This window comes from Chiloscyllium plagiosum, unplaced genomic scaffold (assembly GCF_037043375.1).
Source record: "Chiloscyllium plagiosum isolate Xiang-an unplaced genomic scaffold, Cpla_swu_hap1 HiC_scaffold_17, whole genome shotgun sequence".
Classification (NCBI taxonomy): domain Eukaryota; kingdom Metazoa; phylum Chordata; class Chondrichthyes; order Orectolobiformes; family Hemiscylliidae; genus Chiloscyllium; species Chiloscyllium plagiosum.
The window spans coordinates 37,500,019-37,524,589 of record NW_028270155.1 but is presented as its reverse complement, the minus strand read 5'-3'; the positions used below and the strand labels follow the sequence as shown (position 1 = coordinate 37,524,589).

General features: G+C 42.6%; 1 protein-coding gene and 1 long non-coding RNA gene across 4 annotated transcripts in view; one reads left to right on the top strand and one right to left on the bottom strand.

The window, feature by feature from the left end:
- The window catches only part of LOC148147316 (uncharacterized), a 74,054-nt gene that overhangs the window by 11,869 nt on the left and 37,614 nt on the right, over positions 1 to 24,571 (bottom strand). The window contains exon 3 of the long non-coding RNA XR_015759945.1: positions 11,007 to 11,117. This is a non-coding gene — a long non-coding RNA (uncharacterized LOC148147316). The remainder of the gene's footprint in view (positions 1 to 11,006; positions 11,118 to 24,571) is intronic.
- The window catches only part of dpy19l3 (dpy-19 like C-mannosyltransferase 3), a 99,004-nt gene that overhangs the window by 42,539 nt on the left and 31,894 nt on the right, over positions 1 to 24,571 (top strand). For 2 of the 3 annotated variants that reach the window (XM_087995849.1, XM_087995848.1), the window contains exons 8-12: positions 9,281 to 9,415; positions 10,992 to 11,123; positions 14,545 to 14,646; positions 16,080 to 16,153; positions 19,275 to 19,433. In XM_087995849.1, coding sequence (XP_087851975.1) covers positions 9,281 to 9,415; positions 10,992 to 11,123; positions 14,545 to 14,646; positions 16,080 to 16,153; positions 19,275 to 19,433 — 602 coding nt within the window. The remainder of the gene's footprint in view (positions 1 to 9,280; positions 9,416 to 10,991; positions 11,124 to 14,544; positions 14,647 to 16,079; positions 16,154 to 19,274; positions 19,434 to 24,571) is intronic. The other variant, XM_087995850.1, reaches the window with a different exon arrangement.

Sequence of the window (24,571 nt, the reverse complement as noted above, 5' to 3'; positions counted from 1 at the left end):
TTGAAAACTTCAGAAGTAACAACACTATTCAAGAAAGGAGTGAGACAGAAAATGAGAAATAATAGACTAGTTTGCCTAACCTCATTGGAAAATAAAATAAAACCTTGATAAGTTGTAGTGGTAGGGCATTTAGAAAATAACAGTACAATCATGGAAAGGGTAATTCCGCTCAAGGACAAAGAGAGAATTTTATGCGTGGAGATAGAAGAAGTGGGTGAGGTCCTTAATGAGTACTTTACATCAGTATTTACCAAGGAGAAAGATAAGGACATGGATGATGGGAAGATGAGGGGGGGTATGTTGAGTTATCTGGGGCATGTCGATATTGAGAAGGTGGTGTTGGGTGTCTGAAAGACTTTAAGGTAGCTAAGTCCTCACGGCCTGATCTTGGGATACTGAGGGAAGCAGGGGAGGAGTTTTCCTGGGGCCTTTACAGAGATCTTTGTATAGGCTTTGGCCTCAGGTGAGGTCCCAGAAAACTGCAGAATAACCAGTGTTCCTTTGTTTAAGAAGGGCAATGGGCATAATCCAGGAAATTAGGTCAGTGAGCCTAATTGTTGGTACGAAAATTATTAGAGAAGGTTGTAAGGGACACAATTTACTCTTTACTCTTGAAAGAATGGACTTATTAGAGATAGTCAGCATAGTTTTGCATTGGGGAGATTTTGGCTCACAAACTTGATTGAGTTTTTTGAGGAAGTGACAAAGATGATTGATGAGGGTAGGGCAATGGATGTTGTCTACATGGACTTCAGTAAAGCATTTGACAATGTCCGTCAGGGTCGGTTTCTCAGAAGATTAAGTCACACGGGATCCATGGTGAGTTGGTAAGTTGAATAATAAATTGGTTTGGTCATAGAAGACTGACTATAGTTATGCAGGAGTGTTTTTCTGACTGAAGGTCTGTGACCAGTGGTGTTCCACAAGGATCAGTACTGGGATGTCTGTTATTTTGTAATTTATATCAATGATTGGGAGGAAAATGTAGGTAGTCTGGTTAGTAAGTTTGCAGACAACACACACCTTCGAGTTGTAGACAGTGAGGAAATTTGTCAAAGAATACAGCAGGGTATAGATCAGTTGGATAGAGAAATGGGAGAGGAAGTTTAATTGGGACAAAAGTGAAATGATGCAGTTTGGGAGGTCAAATGCAAGAAGAAAGTATACAGAAAATGGCAGGAACCTTAGATTAGGTTCCCAACAGTGAGGAAACAGGCCATTCGGCCCAACAAGTCCTCACCGATGCTCCCAGAAGGTGGTAACGTGTGGATAAGGTGTCAAAGAAGGTATACGGCACACTTCATCAATGAGGCCATTGAGTATAACTTGGCAAGTCATGTTGCATCTGCATAAAACATTTAGAGTATTGTGTGCAGTTCTGGTCACCACATTATAGGAAGGTTATAGGAGCTTTGGAGACTATGTAAAAGAACTTTACCAGGAGGTTGCCTAGAGGGTATAAGTTACATGGAGATGTTGGACAACCTTGGATTGGTTTTGCAAGAGCTGAGGGCCAAAGGGTGATGGGGGTTTGATAGGCTTCTATAAAATTATGAGAGGCAGGGATAGGGTGGATAGTTGGAGTCTTTTCCCAGGGTGGAAATGTCAAATACTAGGGGGCATAGGTTTAAAGTGAGAAGGGGAAAATGTAATGGAGATGTGCAAAGCAAGTTTTTATTGTTTACAAAGAGTTGTATGCTCCTCTTGATCAATGTGGGAGCTCAGGGACGTGGCTAATCTCCCTGACACTTTCATGTGCAGGAGGTGTGTCCAGCTGCAGCTCTTGTTAGATCGCATGATGAGTCTGGAGCTGCGAGTGAACTCACTTTGGAACATCCGCGATGCTGAGGAAGTCATAGATAGCATGTTTAGTGAATTGGTCACACCACAGATTAGGATTGCTTGAGGAGAAAGGGAATGGGTGACCAAAAGGCAGAGAAAGAGCAGGAGGCCAGTGCAGGTGTCCCCTGCAGTCATCTCCCTCCAAAACAGGTATACCATTTTGGATACTGTTGGGGGAGATGGCTTACCGGGAGAAGGCAGCAGTAGCTTGGTTCGAGGCAACATGGCTGGCTGTACTGTTCAGGAGGGTGGGAAAAAGGGTGGGAGGGCTATAGTCATAGGGGATTCAATTGCAAGTGGAGTGGATAGGCGGTTCTGTGGTCAAAAATGAGACTCCCATATGGTATGTTGCCTCCCAAGTGCGCGGGTCAGGGATGTCTCAGAACATTCTAAAGGGAGAGGGCCAACAGCAGCTGTTGTGGTGCATATAGGCACCAATGCTCGAGGTTAAAAAAAAATGGCATGAGGTCCTATAAGCAGAATTTAGGGAGCTAGAAGCCAAGTTAAAAAGCAGGATGTCAGAGGTAGTAATCTCAGGATTGCTGCCAGTACCACGTGCTAATCAGAATAGAAATGAAAGATTAGGCAGGATGAATGTTGGCTTAAGAGATGGTACAGGAGGGAGGGGTTCAGATTTTTGGGATATTGGGACCGGTTCTGGGGGAGATGGGACTAGTACAAATTGGACGGTCCACACCTTGGCTGGACTGGAACCAGTGTCCTGTGTGGTGTTTTTGCTAACACTGTTGGGTGGGTTTAAGCTAATGTGACAGGGAAATGTGAACCAAATGAGGAGGTTAGTAGACAGTAAGGAGTTGGTAACGAAAACTTGTAAAGAACTAGATAATGAAATCCCAAGATATAGATGCTACAGATGGGATGGAAAGGGAGGTGAAAGGGGTGGAGGAGTTGCATTACTGGTCAAAGAGGATATCACAGCTGTGCTGAAGGTGGGCACTATGAAAGACTCAAGCAGTGAGGTAATATCGGCAGAGCTCAGAAATAGGAAGGGTGCGGTAACAATGTTGGGACTGTTACTACAGGCCTCCCAACAGTGAGCGTGAACTAGACATACAAATATGTAAACAGATTATGGAAAGAATTAGGAGCAACAGAGTGGTAGTAATAGCAGATTTTAATTTTTCCAACATTGACTGGGATTCACTTAATGTTAGAGGTCTAGATGGATCAGAATTTGTAAGGAGCATCCAGGAGGGTTTTAAAGAGCAGAATGCACATAGTCCAACTTGGGAAGGGGCCGTACAGGACCTGGTGTTGGGGAATGAGTCCAGCCATGTGGTTGAAGTTTCAGTAGGGGATTACTTTGGGAATAGTGATCACAATTCCGTATGTTTTAGAATATTCATGGACAAAGGTAAGAGTGGTCCTAAAGGAAGAGTGTTAAATTGTGGGAAGGCCAACTATACCAAAATTTGGCATGAGCTGGGGAATGTGGATTGGGAGCAGCTGTTTGAAGGTAAATCCACATTTGATGTGTGGGAGGCTTTTATAGAGAGGTTAATTAGAGTACAGGAGAGACATGAAAATGAGGGATAGAAATGGCAACATTAGGGAACCATGGATGACAGGTGAAATTGTGAGACTAGCTAAGAGGAAAAAGGAAGTATACATAAAGTCTAGGCGACTGAAAACAGAAGCAGCTTTGAACAAATATCAGGAAAGTAGGACTAATCTGAAACGAGGAATTAAGAGGGCTAAAAGGGGTCATGAATATCTTTAGCAAACAGGGTTAAGGAAAGTCCCAACACCTTTTATTCATATCTGAGGGTAACTATAGAAAGGGTTGGCCCAGTCAAGGACAAAGGAGGAAGGTTATGCGTGGAGTCAGAGAAAATGGGTAAGATTCTCAGTGGGCACTTTGGCATTGGTATTCAACAAGGAGAGGGACATGATGGATGTTCAGGTTAGGGAAAGGTTTTTATTTATTCTTGATCAGGTTGGCATAAGGAGGGAGGAAGTATTGGGTATTCTAAAAGGCTTTAAGGTGGACTAATCCCCAGGTGCCTGAAACATGTTGCCAGCAGAGGTGGTAGAGGCAGGTGCAATAACATTATGTAAGCTGTATCTAGAAAGACACATGAATGGGCAGGGAGCAGAGGTATAGAGATCGTTAGAGAATAGGCGACAGGTTTAGATGGAGGATCTGGATCATCGCAGGCTTGGAGGGCTAAAGGGCCTGATTCTGTGCAGTAATTTTCTTGGTTCTCTTTGTTCTTTGTTCTTGGTAGCTGCCTGGAAGGTGCTGTCAGGGGAGGTGATAGAAGCAGACATAATAGCAATGTTTAAGAGGCATTTAGACAGACACATGAACAGGCAGGGAATAGAAGTATATGGACCATGTGCAGGCAGATGAGATTAGTTTAGAATGGCATGTATTGGCACATAATGGGATGAGGAATGGAGTGGATAGGTGGAAAAGGAGATAGGCAGGTAGGACAAGTCCGGACAAGTCATGGGGACAGTGCTGAGCTGGAAGTTTAGAACTAGGGTGAGGTGGGGGAAGGGGAAATGAGGAATCTGTTGAAGTCCACATTGATGCCCTGGGGTTGAAGTGTTCCGAGGCGGAAGATGAGGCGTTCTTCCTCCAGGCATCTGGTGGTGAGGGAGCGGCGGTGAAGGAGGCCCAGGACCTCCATGTCCTCGGCAGAGTGGGAGGGGGAGTTGAAATGTTGGGCCACGGGACGGTGTGGTTGATTGGTGCGGGTGTCCCGGAGATATTCCCTAAAGCGCTCTGCTAGGAGGCGCCCAGTCTCCCCAATGTAGAGGAGACCTCCTGCCCACCTCCAACACACTGCATCCACCTGGACACCCCACGCTGGCCTATTATCTGCCCTCGACCACTTCATTTCCAACTGCCGCCGGGACATTAACCACCTCAACCAGTCTACCTCCCCCCCCACTCCAACCTCTCACCATCACAACGCGCAGCCCTCCAATCCTTCTGCTCCAATCCCAACCTCACCATCAAGCCAGCGGATAAAGGGGGCGCAGTGGTAGTCTGGCGCACTGACCTCTACACCGCTGAAGCCAAACGTCAACTCGAGGACACCTCTTCCTACTGCCCCCTCGACCATGACCTTACCCCCCATCACCAAACCATCATCTCCCAGACCATATAGAACTTTATCACCTCAGGAGATCTCCCACCCACAGCTTCCAACCTCATAGTCCGGGAACCCGGACTGCCCGGTTTTACCTCCTTCCCAAGATCCACAAGCCTGACCACCCTGACCGACCTATTGTCTCAGCATGCTCCTGCCCCACTGAACTCATCTCTACCTACCTCGACACTGTCCTATCCCCCCTAGTCCAGGAACTCCCCACATACCTTCGAGACACCACCCACGCCCTCCACATCCTCCAAGACTTCCGTTTCCCCGGCCCCCAACGCCTCATCTTCACCATGGATATCCAATCCCTCTACACCCCCATCCGCCATGACCAGGGCCTCCAAGCCCTCCGTTTTTTCCTCTCCAGACGTCCCCAACAGTACCCTTCCACCGACACTCTCATTCGTTTGGCCGAACTGGTCCTCACCCTTAACAATTTCTCCTTCAAATCCTCCCACTTCCTCCAGACCAAAGGGGGAGCCATGGGCACACGTATGGGCCCCAGCTATGCCTGTCTCTTTGTTGGCTACGTAGAGCAGTTGATCTTCCGTAATTTCACCGGCACCACTCCCCACCTCTGCTACATTGATGACTGCATTGGCGCCACCTCGTGCTCCCGCGAGGAGGTTGAGCAATTCATCAACTTCACCAACACATTCCACCCTGACCTTAAATTTACCTGGACCATCTCTGATACCTTCCTCCCCTTCCTGGTCCTCTCCATCTCCCTTAATGACGACTGACTTGACATTGACATTTTTTACAAACCCACCGACTCTCACAGCTACCTGGATTACACCTCTTCCCACCTTATCTCTTGCAAAAATGCCATCCCGTATTCCCAATTCCTCCGCCTCCGCCGGATCTGCTCCCAGGAGGACCAGTTCCACCACAGAACACACCAGATGGCCTCCTTCTTTAGAGACCGCAATTTCCCTTCCCACGTGGTTAAAGATGCCCTCCAACGCATCTCGTCTACATCCCGCACCTCCGCCCTCAGACCCCACCCCTCCAGCCGTAACAAGGACAGAACGCCCCTGGTGTTCACCTTCCACCCTACCAACCTTCGCATAAACCAATCATCCGCCGACATTTCCGCCACCTCCAAACAGACCCCACCACCAGGGATATATTTCCCTCCCCACCCTTTCCGCCTTCCGCAAAGACCGTTCCCCCCGTGACTACCTGGTCAGGTCCACGCCCCCCTACAACCCACCCTCCCATCCTGGCACTTTCCCCTGCCACTGCAGGAACTGTAAAACCTGCGCCCACACCTCCTCCCTCGCCTCTATCCAAGGCCCTAAAGGAGCCTTCCACATCCATCAAAGTTTTACTTGCACATCCACTAATATCATTTATTGTATCCGTTGCTCCCGATGCGGTCTCCTCTACATTGGGGAGACTGGGCGCCTCCTAGCAGAGCTCTTTAGGGAATATCTCCGGGACACCTGTACCAATCAACCACACCGCCCCGTGGCCCAACATTTCAACTCCCCCTCCCACTCTGCCGAGGACATGGAGGTCCTGGGCCTCCTTCACCCCCGCTCCCTCACCACCAGACGCCTGGAGGAAGAACACCTCATCTTCTGCCTCGGAACACTTCAACCCCAGGGCATCAATGTGGACTTCAACAGTTTCCTCATTTCCCCTTCCCCCACCTCACCCTAGTTCTAAACTTCCAGCTCAGCACTGTCCCCATGACTTGTCCGGACTTGTCCTACCTGCCTATCTCCTTTTCCACCTATACACTCCACCCTCTCCTCCCTGACCTAGCACCTTCATCCCCTCCCCCACTCACCCATTGTACTCTATGCTACTTTCTCCCCACCCCCACTCTCCTCTAGCTTATCTCTCCAGGCTTCAGGCTCACTGCCTTTATTCCTGATGAAGGGCTTTTGCCCGAAACGTCGATTTCGAAGCTCCTTGGATGCTGCCTGAACTGCTGTGCTCTTCCAGCACCACTAATCCAGAATCTGGTTTCCAGCATCTGCAGTCATTGTTTTTACCACCATAATGGATTGAGGGCCTGTTCCTGTGCTGTACTGTTCTGTATTCTATTCAAGCAGAGTCAGCATGCTTTTGTGAAAGGGAAATCATGTTGACATTTCTGTAAAGTTCTTTGAGGATAACGATGTATATCTTTGTTGCCTGGTCCCCCTTTGTCTGCACGGTATATTCAGATATCCAAAAAAACAATCAATAAAGTGTCACAACAGGTACCACACAAGGTGGGACCTCACAGTGTTGGAAGTGGTCTATTAGTTTGGTTATGGGATTGTTAGTAGGGTGCCACAGGAATCAGTGCTAGCATCTCAATTATTTTAGATCTCTATGAGTGATTTGGATGAAACGGTAGATTGTGTATTGTAGCCAGATTTTCTGGTAGATACAAAAATAGTTTGGTACCTAAATTGTGAGGAGGAAACAAAAAGTCAGCAAAGGGCCATAGGTAGATTGTCACTGGACTGGGGGGAAGAAAAAGTTGGTAGATGAGGTATAATGTGGAAACATGTCCACTTCGAGAGTAACAGCAGTAAAGCAGAATATTATTTAAATGAAAGGAGACTGCAGGATATTGGGTACAGAAAAATCTGGGTGTCCTTACACATGGGTCACAAGGTAGGTACAGCAAGTAGTTAGAAAGACAAATGGAATGTTGACATTCATTAAAGGGATACAAAAGTAGTGAAGTTTTGCTGAAGCTGTACAGGCATTAGTCAGGCCAAGTAATGTGTACATGTTTTGTCTCCATATTTAAGGAAGAATATACTTATATGAAAGTATTTCAAATAAGGTTCACCTAGGTTAATTCCTAGGATGAAGGGATTGTCTCAAAAGGAAAGATAGAGCAAGTTGGCCCTGTACTTATTGGAGTTTTGAAGAATCAAGAATGATCTTATTGAAACATCCAATGTTCTGAGGAGGCTTGGCAAGGTTGATTATGAGAGAATGTTTGTTTCCATTTGGTGGTGAGTCTACAACTAGGGTTTATGTTCAAGGGATCTCCCATTTAAGACTAAAATGAGGAGAAATTTATTCTCTAAGTGTTATTAGTCTTTAAAGATTTTCCTCCTCAGAAAACATTTGAGGCTGGCTCATTGAATATGTTCAGTGCAGAATTAAATAGATTTTTGACGCACAAGGGAGTAAAGAGTTGTGGGGGGGCACAGGCAGGAGGTGGAATTAAGGTCACAATTAGATCAGCCACGATATTCTTGAATGGCAGATCAAGTTTGAAAGACCAAATGGCCTACTCCTGCTCCTCTGTCTTATGATCTTATAACTCCAGCATTTTAATGTGCTACTCAGAATGTCCAATAAAATGACCATTGACCCCTGCATGTGCACAGGTAGGGCCAGTGATGTCAACTGGCCTGTCAAGGTTTAGAATGCATTTGCACATATGTTACTGACATCCTAATGCCATGACTGACATCAACAGCACTTGTGCACATCATCATGTTCGGTGCACCGTGATGCCAGCATATGAGCAGACTGCACTTATTTCATGTTAATTAGTTTTTACAAGTGATGACCGATCAGCCATGCTGTCTTGGCAACTTCCTGTTACACTCCCTCTAGGTCTGGGAATTGATTCAGTCAGGGTGGTGGGCAGCAGCACTGGTTGGTTCTTCATGCCATCTAATTTAGTTTCTGTTCAGCGCTTTCCTTTCTCCTTGTTGAACATATACATTAGCTATGTAACTCACTGCAGAACCTCTGTAAATACTGTTACTTCTCAGTTAAATTTTGGAGTTATTAATTTCTGCAAACATTAGGAAAATTAATCTTCAGTACACTATCCAAATAATATGGCAAAAAAATTCCTAACAGCATCAAAAATTGTCAGTTCCCCATTTCACTTCAAAAATTTCCACTTTATTACAATCATTATTAAAAAAATCTTGCTTTCTAATAGCATCAGCTTTGTCATTGTGCTCCTCATGCCACAAGTGACAGAGGTTTCCTGGTACATTTTCAGCAATGGCACAGCCAAAAGCCTAGTCTTACAATGCACTCTAACAAAATCACCAAACAAAAAGGAAATGATTTACTGAATTAAACTTTAATATTATCCATCTGTACATACATAACACTATATTGTTCTTGGAAGTTGAGATTAAATTTTCCACTTTGTTTAGAATTCACACCTAATGTATTCAGGTTCTCAGATTTTACTTATTCTGACAATTTGACAAATGAAGAGTTGAACCACTAAAAATACATTGCAATTAGAATGCATAAATGCTCAAAATGAATATCATTCCTTGTTTATGATTTAATTTATTCTCTTCCTGTATTTTCAGTGGTGGTCATTCACATTGATTATAATATCAACATTCCTTTTCTGCATTACCTGGCAGTTTAACCAATTTATTTTGCTAATACAAGCCCTGGCTCTCTTTTCCATGGACTGTTTAGATATGGTGCCTGCATCAAAGGTAATATGTGGTTAACACTGCAATAAATCTTGTGTGTGCATGTATAAGATAACATAAGAAATGTAGCCTGGGAGAGAAGAATCCAGATTAATTCAACAAGCTGATTTCAGTGTTGGATTGCATAGGTGGAGATTAATATACAACATGTGTATGAAGAAGCCCTGTGAATGGAGGAAGGAACTTAGTCAGTTCGTGTATAAGCTTCTGGGTTTTGGAAACCATTTCAAAGGGAATGCTTACAGGCTTTGCAAAGGTTATTAATTTTGCAGTGATGGTGTGAAATTTGAATTTCACTGTAGTGTCTATTAGAAGATTGGTTTGTTCAATTTTATAGAAAGAAAGAATAAACTGTTCAATAAAATTACCATTTTCATTTAAGCATTCTCAGTGAACTGTCAGGCAAAAGTGCCTTTGAAACAAAAACTGAAGTTGCTGGAAAAGTTCAGTAGGTCTGATTGTATCTGTGGAGGGAAATCAGAGTTAACGCTTTCGGTTGAGTGACCCTTTCTCGGAACTTGAGTCCTGAGGAAGCGTCTTTCGACCGGAAACGTTAACTTTGATTTCTCTCTCAGTTTCTGTCTCTTCCAGACTTGTTGAGCTTTTCCAGCAATTTACAGTGTCCACAGTTCTTTCAGTTTTTATACTGATGCCTTTGCTGAATTCACAAATTACATGTGGATGTGGGAGACTAAATAACTGGAGAAGAGAGGAACTGAGCACAGAATTCCTGCACAATCCTCTATCTAAAACTGAAAAGAAGGTGGCTGAGGGGCGACCTGTTAGATGTCTACAAAATTATAAGGCATAGATAGTCAGAGACTTGTTCCCAGGTAGAAAGGTCAACTACAAGAAGGCACAAATTCAAGGTCACAGAGGGAATGTTTAGGGGAGAAATGTGAGGAAACTTTTTCACACAGGATGGTGGGTGCTTCGAAGCTGATGGAAGCAGGCATGTTAGCAACAGATACGTGAATGGGGGGGGGGGTGCGGAGGGGCCTGTTCTGTGGTGTATTGTGTTGTAAGCGCTTGCTTAAAACAAGTGAGATTATTTATCTGTATTTTTTCCCACATCCACATGCTCCTACTTGAAGCCATCACATATAGTTATTTTAATGTAATGCTTTCAAAGTACAGTTAAAAAGTATACCAAATCTATTTTAAAACTAGACCTTCAGTGAGCTTTCAATTAAAAAGTCAGTTTAATTTAGTGTTTGAAATGGTGATTACCTAGAAGTTAAAGCAATTTTAAAATTGCTGGCCAGACACTTCTTAAAACAGAATAAATAAAGAGAAGGCTAAATATCATTGTAAAATAGATAACTGCTATGATCACTGCAGATTCTAAAGTTTTGTTAGAAAAAGCCAAATTTAGCTGTCTGCTTTTAGTGAATGTGAGAAATTTAAAGCATTATTTTCTTTTAAAATCTTAATACAATGCACAAATGTGGTTCACAGTTTTCTGTATTTTTGGATTTCAAAATTTATTTTGTGTGAGAAATTCTAATTGCATGCTTCATATTTTTGCATGTTTCTGTTTCCAAAACAATTCGTTGAAATCATATTGCTTCTATTGCAGGTTACATCACTATACCTTGTGCATATAGCTTCTTTGCTTCTTGTCTGGATCCTGCAGTTTAACAACTCCATGCTCCTGGGGTCATTGGTTCTAAGTTTCATTCTGGCTGCTTTAGTAGTGCGGCATCTGCAGGTAGTAATAACATTATTGAATGCAAACTTCATTTCATATAGTTATTATATTCATTTTGAAATACAGGTAGGAAATATCCTAAGTTAAAAAGAATATACAGGGAGTAATTCATAAACTGCTGAAAATGTTGTTGGAATGTGCTTGCATTTTAACCTGTGCCAGTCCCTTGTGATGGAAGCTACATCTTTATATTGCCATTTCCTGGTCTTTTGAATGATAGCTGGTTGCAGCAAGCATAATTTACATTGATCATTGGCTGCACAAATTAGCAGGATGCCTGATATCATGAGTGGCTAATCACTCTCAAGGTATCACTTAAAAGGGAGAAGCATTATGGGCTGCCAAGAAGTGGTGACTGTATTTTCAAGTGACTATGTGGTGATTTGAACGATGGTCCAATCTAAGAGAGTGAAATGAACTGAAAATGTTATTGGGTGAGGTGGAAAGAAGAGGCAAGAGGATTTGTAAACATGTGCTCAAGAGGCTTAGAAACAGGTACTGGTGGAGTTCAATGCCATGACACATTCTCCACAAAATGGAACGTATGCAGGAATAAATTTAATGACCTGACTTGAGTATAGTGGTCAGTGAATTAATATTTTTATGGTATATTGTGACTGCACCATAGCCTAATCCACTGATCCATTCTCTCTATCGCCATATACTACCAATTTTCTATCCACCAATATTCAACTCTCTAATTACCGTGCTTTGCTTCACCGTTACCCTTAGTACTGTTAAATCACATATCCACAAATCGGGGTTTGCACGTACCAGCAGCCATTCAACTATGATACACACATTAGGTACATGTAGGTAAAAGTGAGGACTGTAGATGCTGGAAATCAGAGTCTAGATTAGAGTGGTGCTGATAAAGCACAGCAGGTCAGGTTGCATCCGAGGAGCAGGAAAATCGACATTTCGGGCAAAAGCCCTTCATTCCTGTTAGGTTGAATACTTTTTTTCCCTCTTAACCTAGTTATCACTCCCAACATAGGAGCTGCAGGTAGTGTAAGCATGCACTTTCTCCTCTCCCTTCAACACAACTCAATTTGCCCTTTTACATTTTAGAAATTCAGGAACTGAAATCTTGTCAGTCAGTGCAGAAAGTAAGAGGACAGTGAAGATGAAATGGCAATATCACTTGATCTTAAGGTCACAGCCACCAGCTCAGAGACTGACAGCTATTTCTGAGATAGAGGCAAGGATAGTGGGGAGATACCAACACAAGAAAACAAGAATTAGGCACAGGATAACATTATTCGGTCCCTTGAGCCTGCTTTGTAATTGAATTGGCTCATATCTGGTCTGATTCTCCCTTCCACACCTATTTTCTCCCCACATCAAACAAAACTCCAGTGGGAGGTACACAAAAGTGAAGAATGTCAGGCGAGGATAGCTCAGATGCTAATTAGCTGAAGAGCAATGTTGCATACAGGTTTTACTGCAGACAAATCAAATGAGGACTTTACTGAGAGCTCGGATACAGAAGAAAGCAGATAGATGCACGTAATTAAATACTTGCAGCACTGGAAAGCCTGCACCCAATGATCAAGAACATGAAGAAGTCAAGCACCATCTTGTCATAGAAATTGGAGTTCATCCTTTCTAACATAGAATGTGTGGCCACTTCCATCAGCATCTGTGGAGCTCATTGTGACACAGCATCTATTCACTGATGTCACTGCTTTCATTGCAGTCCAAACAGCTTCTGAGTGCCATGGTGGAAGCTCAGATTACTGTCGCCATGACTCCGAATATCACTGTTCAAAGCAGTATCCAAGACATCACAGCAGTATTTATCAATCTGTTTGCAAGGCTTTTCTCTGCAAGTCATGAGTCTGCAGAACTCTCTTCCTAAAAAGTGATGGAAGCAGAGTCCTTGAATATTTTTAAGACATAGATAATCAGATTCTTGTTAAGCAAAAGGGTGAAAAGTTATCAAGGATACATAAGAAGCAGATTTAAGGTTACAGCGAAAACAACTATCATCTAGAATGGCAGAACAGGCTCGAGGGACTGCTTTGCCTACTCCTGCTTCTAATTCATGTGTTTGTTTTTTTTATTGCTAAGGTGTCTTCCAAAAGAGTGGCAGCTATCCAGACAGCATTAGCCAACAATCCTGTCTCAGGATTGATGACATTCTTTCTCTGATCCCTCACATTTCACCAGAGCCCTTGTTGTAGGATTAAGGATTTTCTTACTGTGATTAAGATACTGCATCCTGAAGTTTGGAACTTCTTGAGATCATCTACCAACACCATCTGCAGTCTCCCGAATTGGAGATCGGCAGCCTCTCACCACCAAATGCTGCAATCATTGGGAGTTCCCACAAAGCACGAAGAGATATGGAAAATTAACATTTGAGAAATATGAGGGATTTTAGTTTATTTATATATGAATTATGTCATCTGGTTCACTAATGTCCTTTAGAGAACAAAATCTGTGATTCTTTGCTCTTCTGGTCTCCATGGTCCAAATCAAAAGCAATGTAATTGGTTCTTAACTACTCCCTGGAAAGGCCTAGCAAATGACTTATTCTAAGGGCAATATGGAGTAGGAAACAGTGCTGGCCTTGCTACTGCCACCCACATTCCAGGAAAGAATAATGAAGAAAAATGTCTGACAGCAAGATTTTTGGTTTAGCAGGAGCTAAGCTTTGATTGTTTCATACACCTCTGGGCCTGCTTCACTCAGAAATATTCCCCACAGCCCTATTAACAGCCACATTAGCAGGAATATCAGGACATTATTAGAAGTGAAAAACATCGTAAGTTGCTCCACATTTAAGCACTGACAGACTTTGGTTGTGACTGTGCACTGCCAGTCACCCATTAATACCTGTTGACACAGTCCTTGTCAAAACCCATTCTCATATTTTCACCAAGTCCAGATTTTTAAAATTATTTCTCAGCAAGCAGAAGGGCTGTCAGTTCTACTACTGATTTGCCAAAGGTCTCTCCAACTCAAATTTGTTCAGTCAGGGACATTCACAATCCCATCTTCTTGCCATTTGTGTTATTTTTGGAGAACATGAACTCAAACACCCAACTACTTTATTTCGGAATCAATGAAACATAACACAAATGGCCACAAGAGGATGCTATTTCATTAATGTGTTCCATTCTTTACTCAACTAAAGTGAGTGAGAGCGCAAGAACTCAGGGCTGTCATGAGGTGAGAAAAGTAGAAGCAATGTTCTTCTTTTTAAGAGACATTGCACCTTCAAGGAAATAATATTGATTTGCACCAAGACAATGTCAGTGTAGTACAATATTGAAGCAAATTAGAATAACTTAAACGTTTGGAATTATCAAATCAAAGTATTTTGAGTTTGAACCTCTCTCTCTCTGTTACATTTGCTGTCATATTTTTTATGGGAATGAGAAATCTAATGTTGCTATCTTTCCTTTTCTTTTAGAGGAATTTAAAGTCTGGCAGTTTTTTTGCAAGAATTTTGAAACTATTGCTACATTTAATTGTAGTATTCAGCTTAGCAATCCTAACAAATAATGCAACTAAGGTATGTAAGTAAAATTAATCGAAGTCTGTTTTGTGAAACTTTGAGGAAACTCCAAAACAAGTTGCTTCCAGATTTTATTTTGGTAAAGGCAAAATACTATGTGTGCTGGAAATCTGAAGCAACCATAGAATGATGGACAAACTCAGCAAGTCTGGCTGCATCTTTGGAGATAGAAACAAGAGTTAACATTTCAAGTTCAGTTTGACTCTTCAGAACAATGCTTCAACAAGTCACAATGCAAGTTTGAGGAGCAATACCTTATTTTCCATATGACAACGTCAAGACTCAATACTGAATTCCAAAATTTGAGAAACTGACCACATTATTTCTCCATTTTTCTTACATTCTCTCTTCCTTCTTCCTTTCTCCTTCCCCTCCAGAATAACACACACAGGCACACTCACAGACACGTTTTACTTTGCATTTAATGGAGAGGAGATGATGAGGACTGCTGATGCCGGAGAGTCAGAGTATAAAAGTGTGGCACTGGAAAAAGCACAGCAGGTCGGGCAGGCCTATCCACCCCCTATTTATCTCTCAGCTCCCTTCCACTTACACATTCCTGATGAAGGGCTTATGCCTGAAACGTCGACTCTCCTGCTCCTCAGATGCTGTCTGACCTGCTGTGCTTTATCAAGCACCACACTTTTTGATTCTTAATGGAGAGGATCAATTCTCTCTCTTCCACAGCTGCTTAACATTCTTTTTACATTTCTGTTCCTTTTTCACCACCATTAACAATCTTTTATCTTTTGCAGTAGGTCTTTACACCACCCACCCTTTGCTGCTACTCCACCTCAGTTAACAAGTATACATTAAAATTCAATTCTGTAGACAAGTCATACTAGATTTGAAACATTAACTCTGTTTCTCACTCGAGAGATGCTGAGCTTTTCCAACATTTTGTGTTGTTTTTGCCAATGTGAAATAACATGTATCTTCCCATTTATGATCCTTTTATTAATCAAAATAAACAGTCCATTTGACCCAACCGTCCATTTGTGAGGATATTTATGTTCTATTCAAACCTCTTATTTATTATACAGGTTTACAGAAGAAATACTAGATAGATAGCACATTCCAAACATCAAAACTGCTTGTTGGAGTAAATTTACTGTGACCAACAAATCTTGGTCAGAAGCTTCATACAGCTACTTTGTTCAGAATTCATTATGCATAAATCAGTAATTTATTCTATGTATCCACAAATTCAAAATCTAATTTAAGTGTAGCAACAGAAATGCTTGTTGAATTATTTGTATTATTCTATTCCTTTTCAATTCTTCAGGGCTTCTCTCATTTGTTAACTATTTACATTCTAATATCTTGGATTGTAACTTGTGATAGAATAACCCATGATAAATAGTGTTGAATGGAAACAATTTAATAGTATTGCTAATATGAACTCATCAGTGTTTTCCTTTTTATTGTAGAAAATTCTAGGGCTTGAATCTGATGAACATATTTTTAAATTCCTTAAAGCAAAGTTTGGATTTGGGGCAACAAGGTACAAGTTCAATTTTTATTATAGTACACAAATGTAAATCCAACTTATTGCAATTCACAACCTGTACAGAAGACTAGCTGCATGACTACAGTTGTAATCTGTCCTCTCCCCCCAGACTTCAAACCTGAGGTAAAAATGTGCTTATAAAGTTCATGCAAACCATGATACATCAAGTTGTTGTAACAAGATAAAGTGATCAATTCTTAACAGTACAGAAGGAGGCTACCCTACCCATTACATTTGTGCTAGCTTTTTGAAAGAACCACACAATTCAGTTCCACTTCCCAGCTTTAGCCCCATAATCCTGAACAATAGTCCTCTTTAGGTTCATGTCCAACTACCTTTTTAAAACTTTCTTTGGAATCTGATTCCACCACTGATTTTCAAAGTGATAATAATCATGGTCATAATAATCATCTGAGTACTTTATTGGCTGTAGGGACATTTAGTAGCTTTAAAAAGGCACAACATAAGTGCTAGTCATACGTTATTTTCTATTTCCAAGGCCAAGGTATCTCATGCTTCAGCAAGATCTTCAACAAGGTTCCACATGGAAGACTGGTTAGTAAGGTTAGATCACATGGAATTCAGGGAGAGCTAGACCAATTGGATACAACATTGGCTTGGCAGTAGGAGTCAGAGGGTGGTAGTAGCAGGTTGTTCTTCAGACTGGAGGCCTGTGACTAGCTGTGTGCTGCAAGGATTGATGCTGGGTCTACTGTTGATTGTCATTTTATATAAACAATTTGGATGAGAATATGAAAGGCATGGTTAGTAAGTTTGCAGATGACAGCAAAATTGGCGCTATAGTGGATAGTTGATATCTAAAAGATCAACTGGACCAGTGGCCTGAGGAATAGCAGATGGAGTTTAATTTAGGTAAATGTGAGCTGTTGCATTTTGATAAGACAAAGCGGGAGTAATACGGTTAATGATAGGGCTCTGGGGAGTGTTGTCAAACTGAGGGGTTCAGGTACCTAGTTCCTTGGAAGTGGTAGTAGATAGGCGCTTGGCAAGCTTCCCTTCATTCGTCAGAATATTGAGTGTAGGAGTTGGGGTGTCATATTGCAGCTGTACAAGACATTGGTGAAGCCACTAAATACTGCATATAATTCTGGTCACCCTTCTATGGAAAGATATTATTAAACTGGAAAATGTGCAAAAAATATTTGCATGCATGTTACGGAGACTGGAAGGTTTGAGTTCTCAGGAGAGGCTGGATAGGCTAGAACATTTTTTTCTGGAGCATAGGAGGCTGAGGGTGACCTATATACAGATCTATTAAATCATGGCTAAGGTGAATTGCCAAGGTCTGGTAAGGGAGTCCAAAACTAGAGGGCATAGGTTTAAGGTGGAGGAGAAAGGTTTTAACAGAAACATGAGGGGCAATGTTTTCTCTCATGGTAGTGTGTAAATAGAAAGAAAGTGGTAGAGGCAGGTATAATTACAATATTTAAAAGACATTTGGACTAGTACGTGGATAGGAAAGGTTAGAGGAGTATGGGCCAAATGTAAGTATCAATCCATTTTATTACATGGGTCTAGTTCAGTTTAGGAAACCTAGTCAGCAAGAATGTGTTGGGCCAAGGAGTCTATTTCCGTGCTTTGACTCTATGCCTCTCTTTAGCTGCTTTGTCAAGCTGTCTTCTATTTTCTATGTATTGAGAAAAAAGGAGAGTTGAATTTAATTAAGAAAATAACTGTTAGCTTAATAGCTGTGTTAATTCCTTTCATAAAATCATACCATTTACACCGTTAGGGATTGGGAGGAGAGGAGAGACATTCAGTCTGTTGCATCTGTACTGCAGTTGTCTAATTCCGTTTTGCTGCTTTTTCCTTGACTTATATTTTTAAAATGGAAAAATTCCTTTTTAAGTGGTAAAATGTTTGCCTCAATAGCTGCTTGCTACAGCGTGAGGTAGGTTCAACCACAGATGGAAATGGGAGAAGCTAAATCTCCAAAATATGCCATTTTGTTAGAAACCTGACATGATTCTAAGTTTGCTTGCTGAGCTGGTAGATTGTTCTCAGACGTTTCATCACCATGCTAGGTAAAATCATCAGTGAGCCTCCGTTGAAGTGCTGGTGTCCTGTCCTGCTTTCTATTAATGTGTCTTGGTCTGTTGTGATGGGTAGTACCGCTTCCGGTTCTTTTTCTGAGAGGTTGGTAAATGGGGTCCAGATCGATGTGTTTGATGGAGTTGCAGTTTGAATGCCAGGCTTCTAGGAATCCCCGTGTGTGCCTTTGTTTAGCCTGTCCCAGAATGGATGTATTGTGCCCATTGAACTGGTATCCCTCTTTGTCTGTGTGTAAGGATACTAGTGATAGTTGGTCATGTCTTTTAGTGGCTAGTTGGTGTTCGTGTATCCTGGTGGCTTGTCCATTGATTCTTCGACAACAAATCTAATTAGAAAGACACAACACGTCCAGATACTCTAGCTACACTACCATACATCAAAGACATTTTGGAGATGATAACCAGACTACTGGCGGCGCGGTGGCTCAGTGGTTAGCACTGCTGCCTCATAGCACCAGGGACCCAAGTTCGATTCCCACCTTGGGTGACTCTGTGTGAAGTTTGCACATTCTCCCAGTGTCTGCGTGGGTTTCCTCCAGGTGCTCCTGTTTCCTCCCACAGTCCAAAGATGTGCAGGTCAGGTGAATTGGCCATGCCAAATTGCCCTACAGTGTTAGGTGCATTAGTCAGAGGGAAAGGGGTCGGGGTGGGTTACTCTTCATAAGGGTTGGTGTGGACTTGTTGGTGTGGCCCGAAGGGCCTGTTTCCACACTGTAGGGAATCTAATCTACTCTAACCCCTAGGCATCATGGTAGCCCACAAACCTTCAAATACATTGAAACAGCTCCTGATGAATCTAAAGGACCTTGTACCAATGATCAGTAAAACCAACGTCATATACAAATACCATGCAAGGACTAACAAACATTACATCTGACAAACGGGCAGGAAACTAGCCACCAGGATACGTGAACACCATAATATATATTGAAAAATGTTTACCTCAAAGAATTTAATAAGGTAAACTAGTACCAGATTGAGATCATCGACACCCCTTGTATGCAAATATATTGACTTGAAATGTTTTTTCTCTTCATGTTTAGGGATTTTGATGCTAAGTTATACCTGTGTGAAGATGCTTTTGGCCTTCTGCCTTCTGATACTTTCCAAAGACTTTTGAACACACTGATTTTGCCTTCATATATTTTAATTCTGGTTATCACAGTGGTCATTGCTATAATTGTTGCCGTTCGGAATCTCAGGTAAGTATAGTTATTTCATGTGTTAAATATTTTGACAGCATTACTCTTTATCATGAAATCAAAAAGAATTATTACTTATTTGTGCATGGAGGTGGACTGCAACCACTGACAGTAAATGATTCACAAGTGCTGCGCTGAAGGATTTTCTTCCATTGTTGAGCCCCTTATGCTCGACATGCAAAAAAATGTATTCGAATTCACCCTTCTGATGACATCACACAATGGAGATGCTCTTGAATTCTCTGCTGCTGCTAGCGTTGTGAATGAAGGCCCATTTGTCATCTTTACTTGGCCACTTTTTGTACATTTTTTCATGGGATGTGGGTCGTTAGCCAAGGCCGCATTTATTGCCCATCACAAATTTCCATTTCCATTCCAACATTGCTGTGGATCTGGTACCATTACCTTAATTTTTTAAAATTTATACTTATTCTATGAAGTAATATTTAACTTTTTAATTCTGTTTCTGTTACTAGAGTCATAGAGATGTACAGCATTGAAAAAGACCCTTCAGTCCAACTTCACCTGCCAGCACCTGGCCTATACCCCTCCAAACCCTTCCTATTCATATATCCATCCAAATGCCTTTTAAATGTTGCAATTGTACCAGCCTCCACCACTTCCTATGGCAGCCCATTCCATACACGCACCACCCTGTGTGTGAAAAGGTTGCCCCTTAGCTCTCTTTTATATCTTTCCCCTCTCACCCTAAACCTATGCCCTCTAGTTCTGGACTCCCCAAACCCAGGGAAGAGACTTTGTCTATTTATCCTATCCATGCCCCTCATGATTTTATAAACCTCAATAAGGTCACCCCACAGCCTCTGACGTTCTAGGGAAAACAGCCCCAGACTTTTCAACCTCTCCCTATAGATCTTCCAACCCTGGCAACATCCTTGTAAATTCAAAGTTTGGGTGAAGATTTGTAGCTCGGGTGCTCGTTGTTGTGGTTCTGTTTGCCGAGCTGGAAATGTTTGTTGCAAACGTTTCGTCCCCTGTCTAGGTGACATCCTCAGTGCTTGGGAGCCTCCTGTGAAGCGCTTCTGTGGTGTTTCCTCCGGCATTTATAGTGGCCTGTCCCTGCCGCTTCCGGTTGTCAGTTTCAGCTGTCCGCTGTAGTGGCCGGTATATTGGGTCCAGGTCGATGTGTTTGTTGATGGAGTTTGTGGATGAGTGCCATGCTTCTAGGAATTCCCTGGCTGTTCTTTGTTTGGCTTGTCCTATAATGGTAGTGTTGTCCCAGTCGAATTCATGTTGCTTGTCGTCTGCGTGTGTGGCTACTAAGGATAACTGGTCGTGGCGTTTCGTGGCTAGTTGATGTTCATGGATGCAGATCATTAGCTGTCTTCCTGTTTGTCCTATATAGTGTTTTGTGCAGTCCTTGCATGGGATTTTGTACACTACATTAGTTTTGCTCATGCTGGGTATCGGGTCCTTCGTTCTGGTGAGTTGTTGTCTGAGGGTGGCTGTTGGTTTGTGTGCTGTTATAAGTCCTAGTGGTCGCAGTAGTCTGGCTGTCAGTTCTGAAATACTCCTGATGTATGGTAGTGTGGCTAGTCCTTTGGGTTGTGGCATGTCCTTGTTTCGTTGTCTTTCTCTTAGGCATCTGTTGATGAAATTGCGGGGGTATCCGTTTTTGGCGAATACCTTGTACAGGTGTTCCTCTTCCTCTTTTTGCAGTTCTGGTGTGCTGCAGTGTGTTGTGGCCCTTTTGAATAGTGTCTTGATGCAACTTCGTTTGTGTGTGTTGGGGTGGTTGCTTTCATAGTTCAGGACTTGATCTGTGTGTGTGGCTTCCCTGTATACCTTTGTGGTGAATTCTCCATTCGGTGTTCTCTGTACCATCACGTCTAGGAATGGGAGTTGGTTATCCTTTTCTTCTTCTCTCGTGAATCGGATTCCTGTTAGTGTGGCGTTGATGATCCGGTGTGTTTTCTCTATTTCTGTGTTTTTAATGATTACAAAGGTGTCATCAACATATCTGACCCAGAGTTTGGGTTCAATTTGTGGTAAGACTGTTTGTTCTCACCTTTGCATAACTGCTTCTGCTATGAGTCCAGAGATCGGTGAGCCCATGGGTGTTCCGTTGATTTGTTCGTATATCTGGTTGTTGAATGTGAAGTGTGTTGTGAGGCACAAGTCCAGTAGTTTAAGTATGCCGTCTTTATTGATGGGTTCAATATCCTGTTGTCTGTTCTGTATGTCCAGCAGGTTGGCTATTGTTTCTCTGGCTAGGGTTTTGTCAATAGAGGTGAACAGTGCCGTTACGTCGAATGAGGCCATAGTTTCTTCCTTGTCTATGTGTATATTTCTGATGATGTCCAAGAATTCCTCTGTTGATTGTATAGATTGTCTGGATCTGCTGATCAGGTGTTTCAGTTTCTGCTGTAGTTCTTTAGCCAGTTTGTGTGATGGTGTCCCTGGTAGTGATACTATGGGTCTGAGTGGGATGTCTGGTTTGTGCACTTTAGGTAGTCCATAGAATCTGGGGGTGTTGTTGCTTTCAGGTTTCATTCTTTGTAGGTCCGACCTGGTTATCTGTCCATTTTTTTGTAGATTCCTCAGTGTGTTATTTATCCTATTGGTGAGCTGTGGGGTGGGGTCCAACTCCCTCTTTTGTTAGGTGTTGGTATCTGGAAGTAGTTGTTGTGCTTTTGGGTGTACTCTGCTTTGTCCCGGATGACCGTCATTCTGCCTTTGTCTGCTGGTAGTATGATTATGTTCTTATCGTTTCTTAGTGATTTTAGTGCTTCCCTCTCCTTGGTGTTGAAGTTATGTGTTTGTCTTTTCCTTGTTATCAGGGGTACGATACTTTGCCTCACTGTTTGTTGTGTCTCTTCTGTTAGTCTATTGTTCCTGAGTGTGCATTCTAGTGCTGCTAGGAAGTCTGCTGTCTTGGCGTCCCTGTGGTTGTAGTTGAGTCACTTGGCCAGTATTGTTCTTTCCGTGTCTGTGAGCTGTCTGTGGGAGAGGTTTTTAACCCAGGTCTTTTCTGAACCCTTTCAAGTTTCACAACATACATCCGATAGGAAGGAGACCAGAGTTGCAATAAAATTCCAAACATGGTCTAACCAATGTCCTGTACAGCCACAACATGACCTCCCAACACCTGTACTCAATACTCTGACCAATAAAGGAAAGCATATTAAATGCCTTTTTCGCTATCCTATCTACGTGTGACTCCACTTTCAAGGAGCTATGAACCTGCACTCCAAGGTCTCTTTGTTCAGCCACACCCCCTAGGACTTTGCCATTAAGTGTATAAGTCCTGCTAAAATTTGCTTTCCCAAAATGCAGCACCTCACATTTATCTAAATTAAACTCCATCTGCCACTTCTCAGCCCATTGGCCCATCTGATCAAGATCCCATTGTAATCTGAGGTAACCTTCTTCACTGTCCACTACACCTCCAATTTTGGTGTCATCTGCAAACTTACTAACTATACCGCTTATGCTCACATCAAAATCATTTATATAAATGATGAAAAGTAGTGGACCTAGCACTGATCCTTATGCCACACCACTGGTCACAGGCCTCCAATCTGAAAAACAACCCTCCACCACCACCTTCTGTCTTCTATCTTTGAGTCAGTTCTGTATCCAAATGATAAATCTCCTGGCCCTGATGGGTTACATCCTAAGAGTTCTGAGGGAGGTGGCTGAGGAAATAGCGGAGGCGTTGGTTGAGATCTTTCAAAAGTCACTGGAGTCAGGGAAAGTCCCGGATGATTGGAAAATCGCTGTTGTAACCCCTTTGTTCAAGAAAGGATCACGGCAAAAGATGGAAAATTATAGGCCAATTAGCCTAATCTCGGTTGTTGTAAAATTTTAGAATCCATCATTAAGGATGAGGTTTCTAAATTCTTGGAAGAGCAGGGTCGGATTAGAACAAGTCAACATGGATTTAGTAAGGGGAGGTCGTGCCTGACAAACCTGTTGGAGTTCTTTGAAGAGGTGACAAGTAGGTTAGACCGGGGAAACCCAGTGGATGTGTTCTACCTAGACTTCCAAAAGGCCTTTGATAACGTGCCACACGGGAGGCTGCTGAGCAAGGTGAGGGCCCATGGTGTTCGAGGTGAGCTACTGGTATGGATTGAGGATTAGCTGTCTGACAGAAGGCAGAAAGTTGGAATAAAAGGTCCTTTTTCGGAATGGCAGCCGGTGACAAGCGGTGTCCCGCAGAGTTCAGTGTTGGGGCCGCAGCTGTTCACATTATATATTAATGATCTGGATGAAGGGACTGGAGGCATTCTAGCGAAGTTTGCCGATGATACAAAGTTAGGTGGACAGGCAGGTAGTACTGAGGAAGTGGGGAGGCTGCAGAAGGATCTAGACAGTTTGGGAGAGTGGTCCAGGAAATGGCTGATGGAATTCAATGTAAGCAAATGCGAGGTCTTGCACTTTGGAAAAAAGAATAGAAGAATGGATTACTTTCTAAACGGTGAGAAAATTCGTAAAGCCAAAGTACAGAGGGATCTGGGAGTGCTAGTTGAGGATTCTCTGAAGGTAAACATGCAGGTTGAGTCCGTGATTAAGAATGTGAATGCAATGTTGTCAATTATCTCAAGAGGGTTGGAATGTAAAAGTACTGATGTGCTACTGAGACTTTATAAAGCTCTGGTTAGGCCCCATTTGGAGTACTGTGTCTAGTTTTGGTCCCCACACCTCAGGAAGGACATACTGGCACTGGAGAGTGTCCAGCGGAGATTCACACGGATGATCCCTGGAATGGTAGGTCTAACACATGAGGAACGGCTGAGGATCCTGGGATTGTATTCATTGGAGTTTAGAAGATTAAGGGGAGATCTAATAGAAACTTACAAGATAATACATGGCTTGGAGAGGGTGGATGCTAGGAAATTGTTTCCGTTAGGCGAGGAGACTAGGACCCGTGGACACAGCCTTAGAATTAGAAGGGGTAAGTTCAGAACAGAAATGCGGAGACATTTCTTCAGCCAGAGAGTGGTGGGCCTGTGGAATTCATTGCCACAGAGTGCAGTGGAGACTGGGACGCTAAATGTCTTCAATGCAGAAATTGATTAATTCTTGATGTCACAAGGAATTAAGGGCTAGGGGGAGAATGCGGGTAAGTGGAGTTGAAATGCCCATTAGCCATGATTGAATGGCGGAGTGGACTC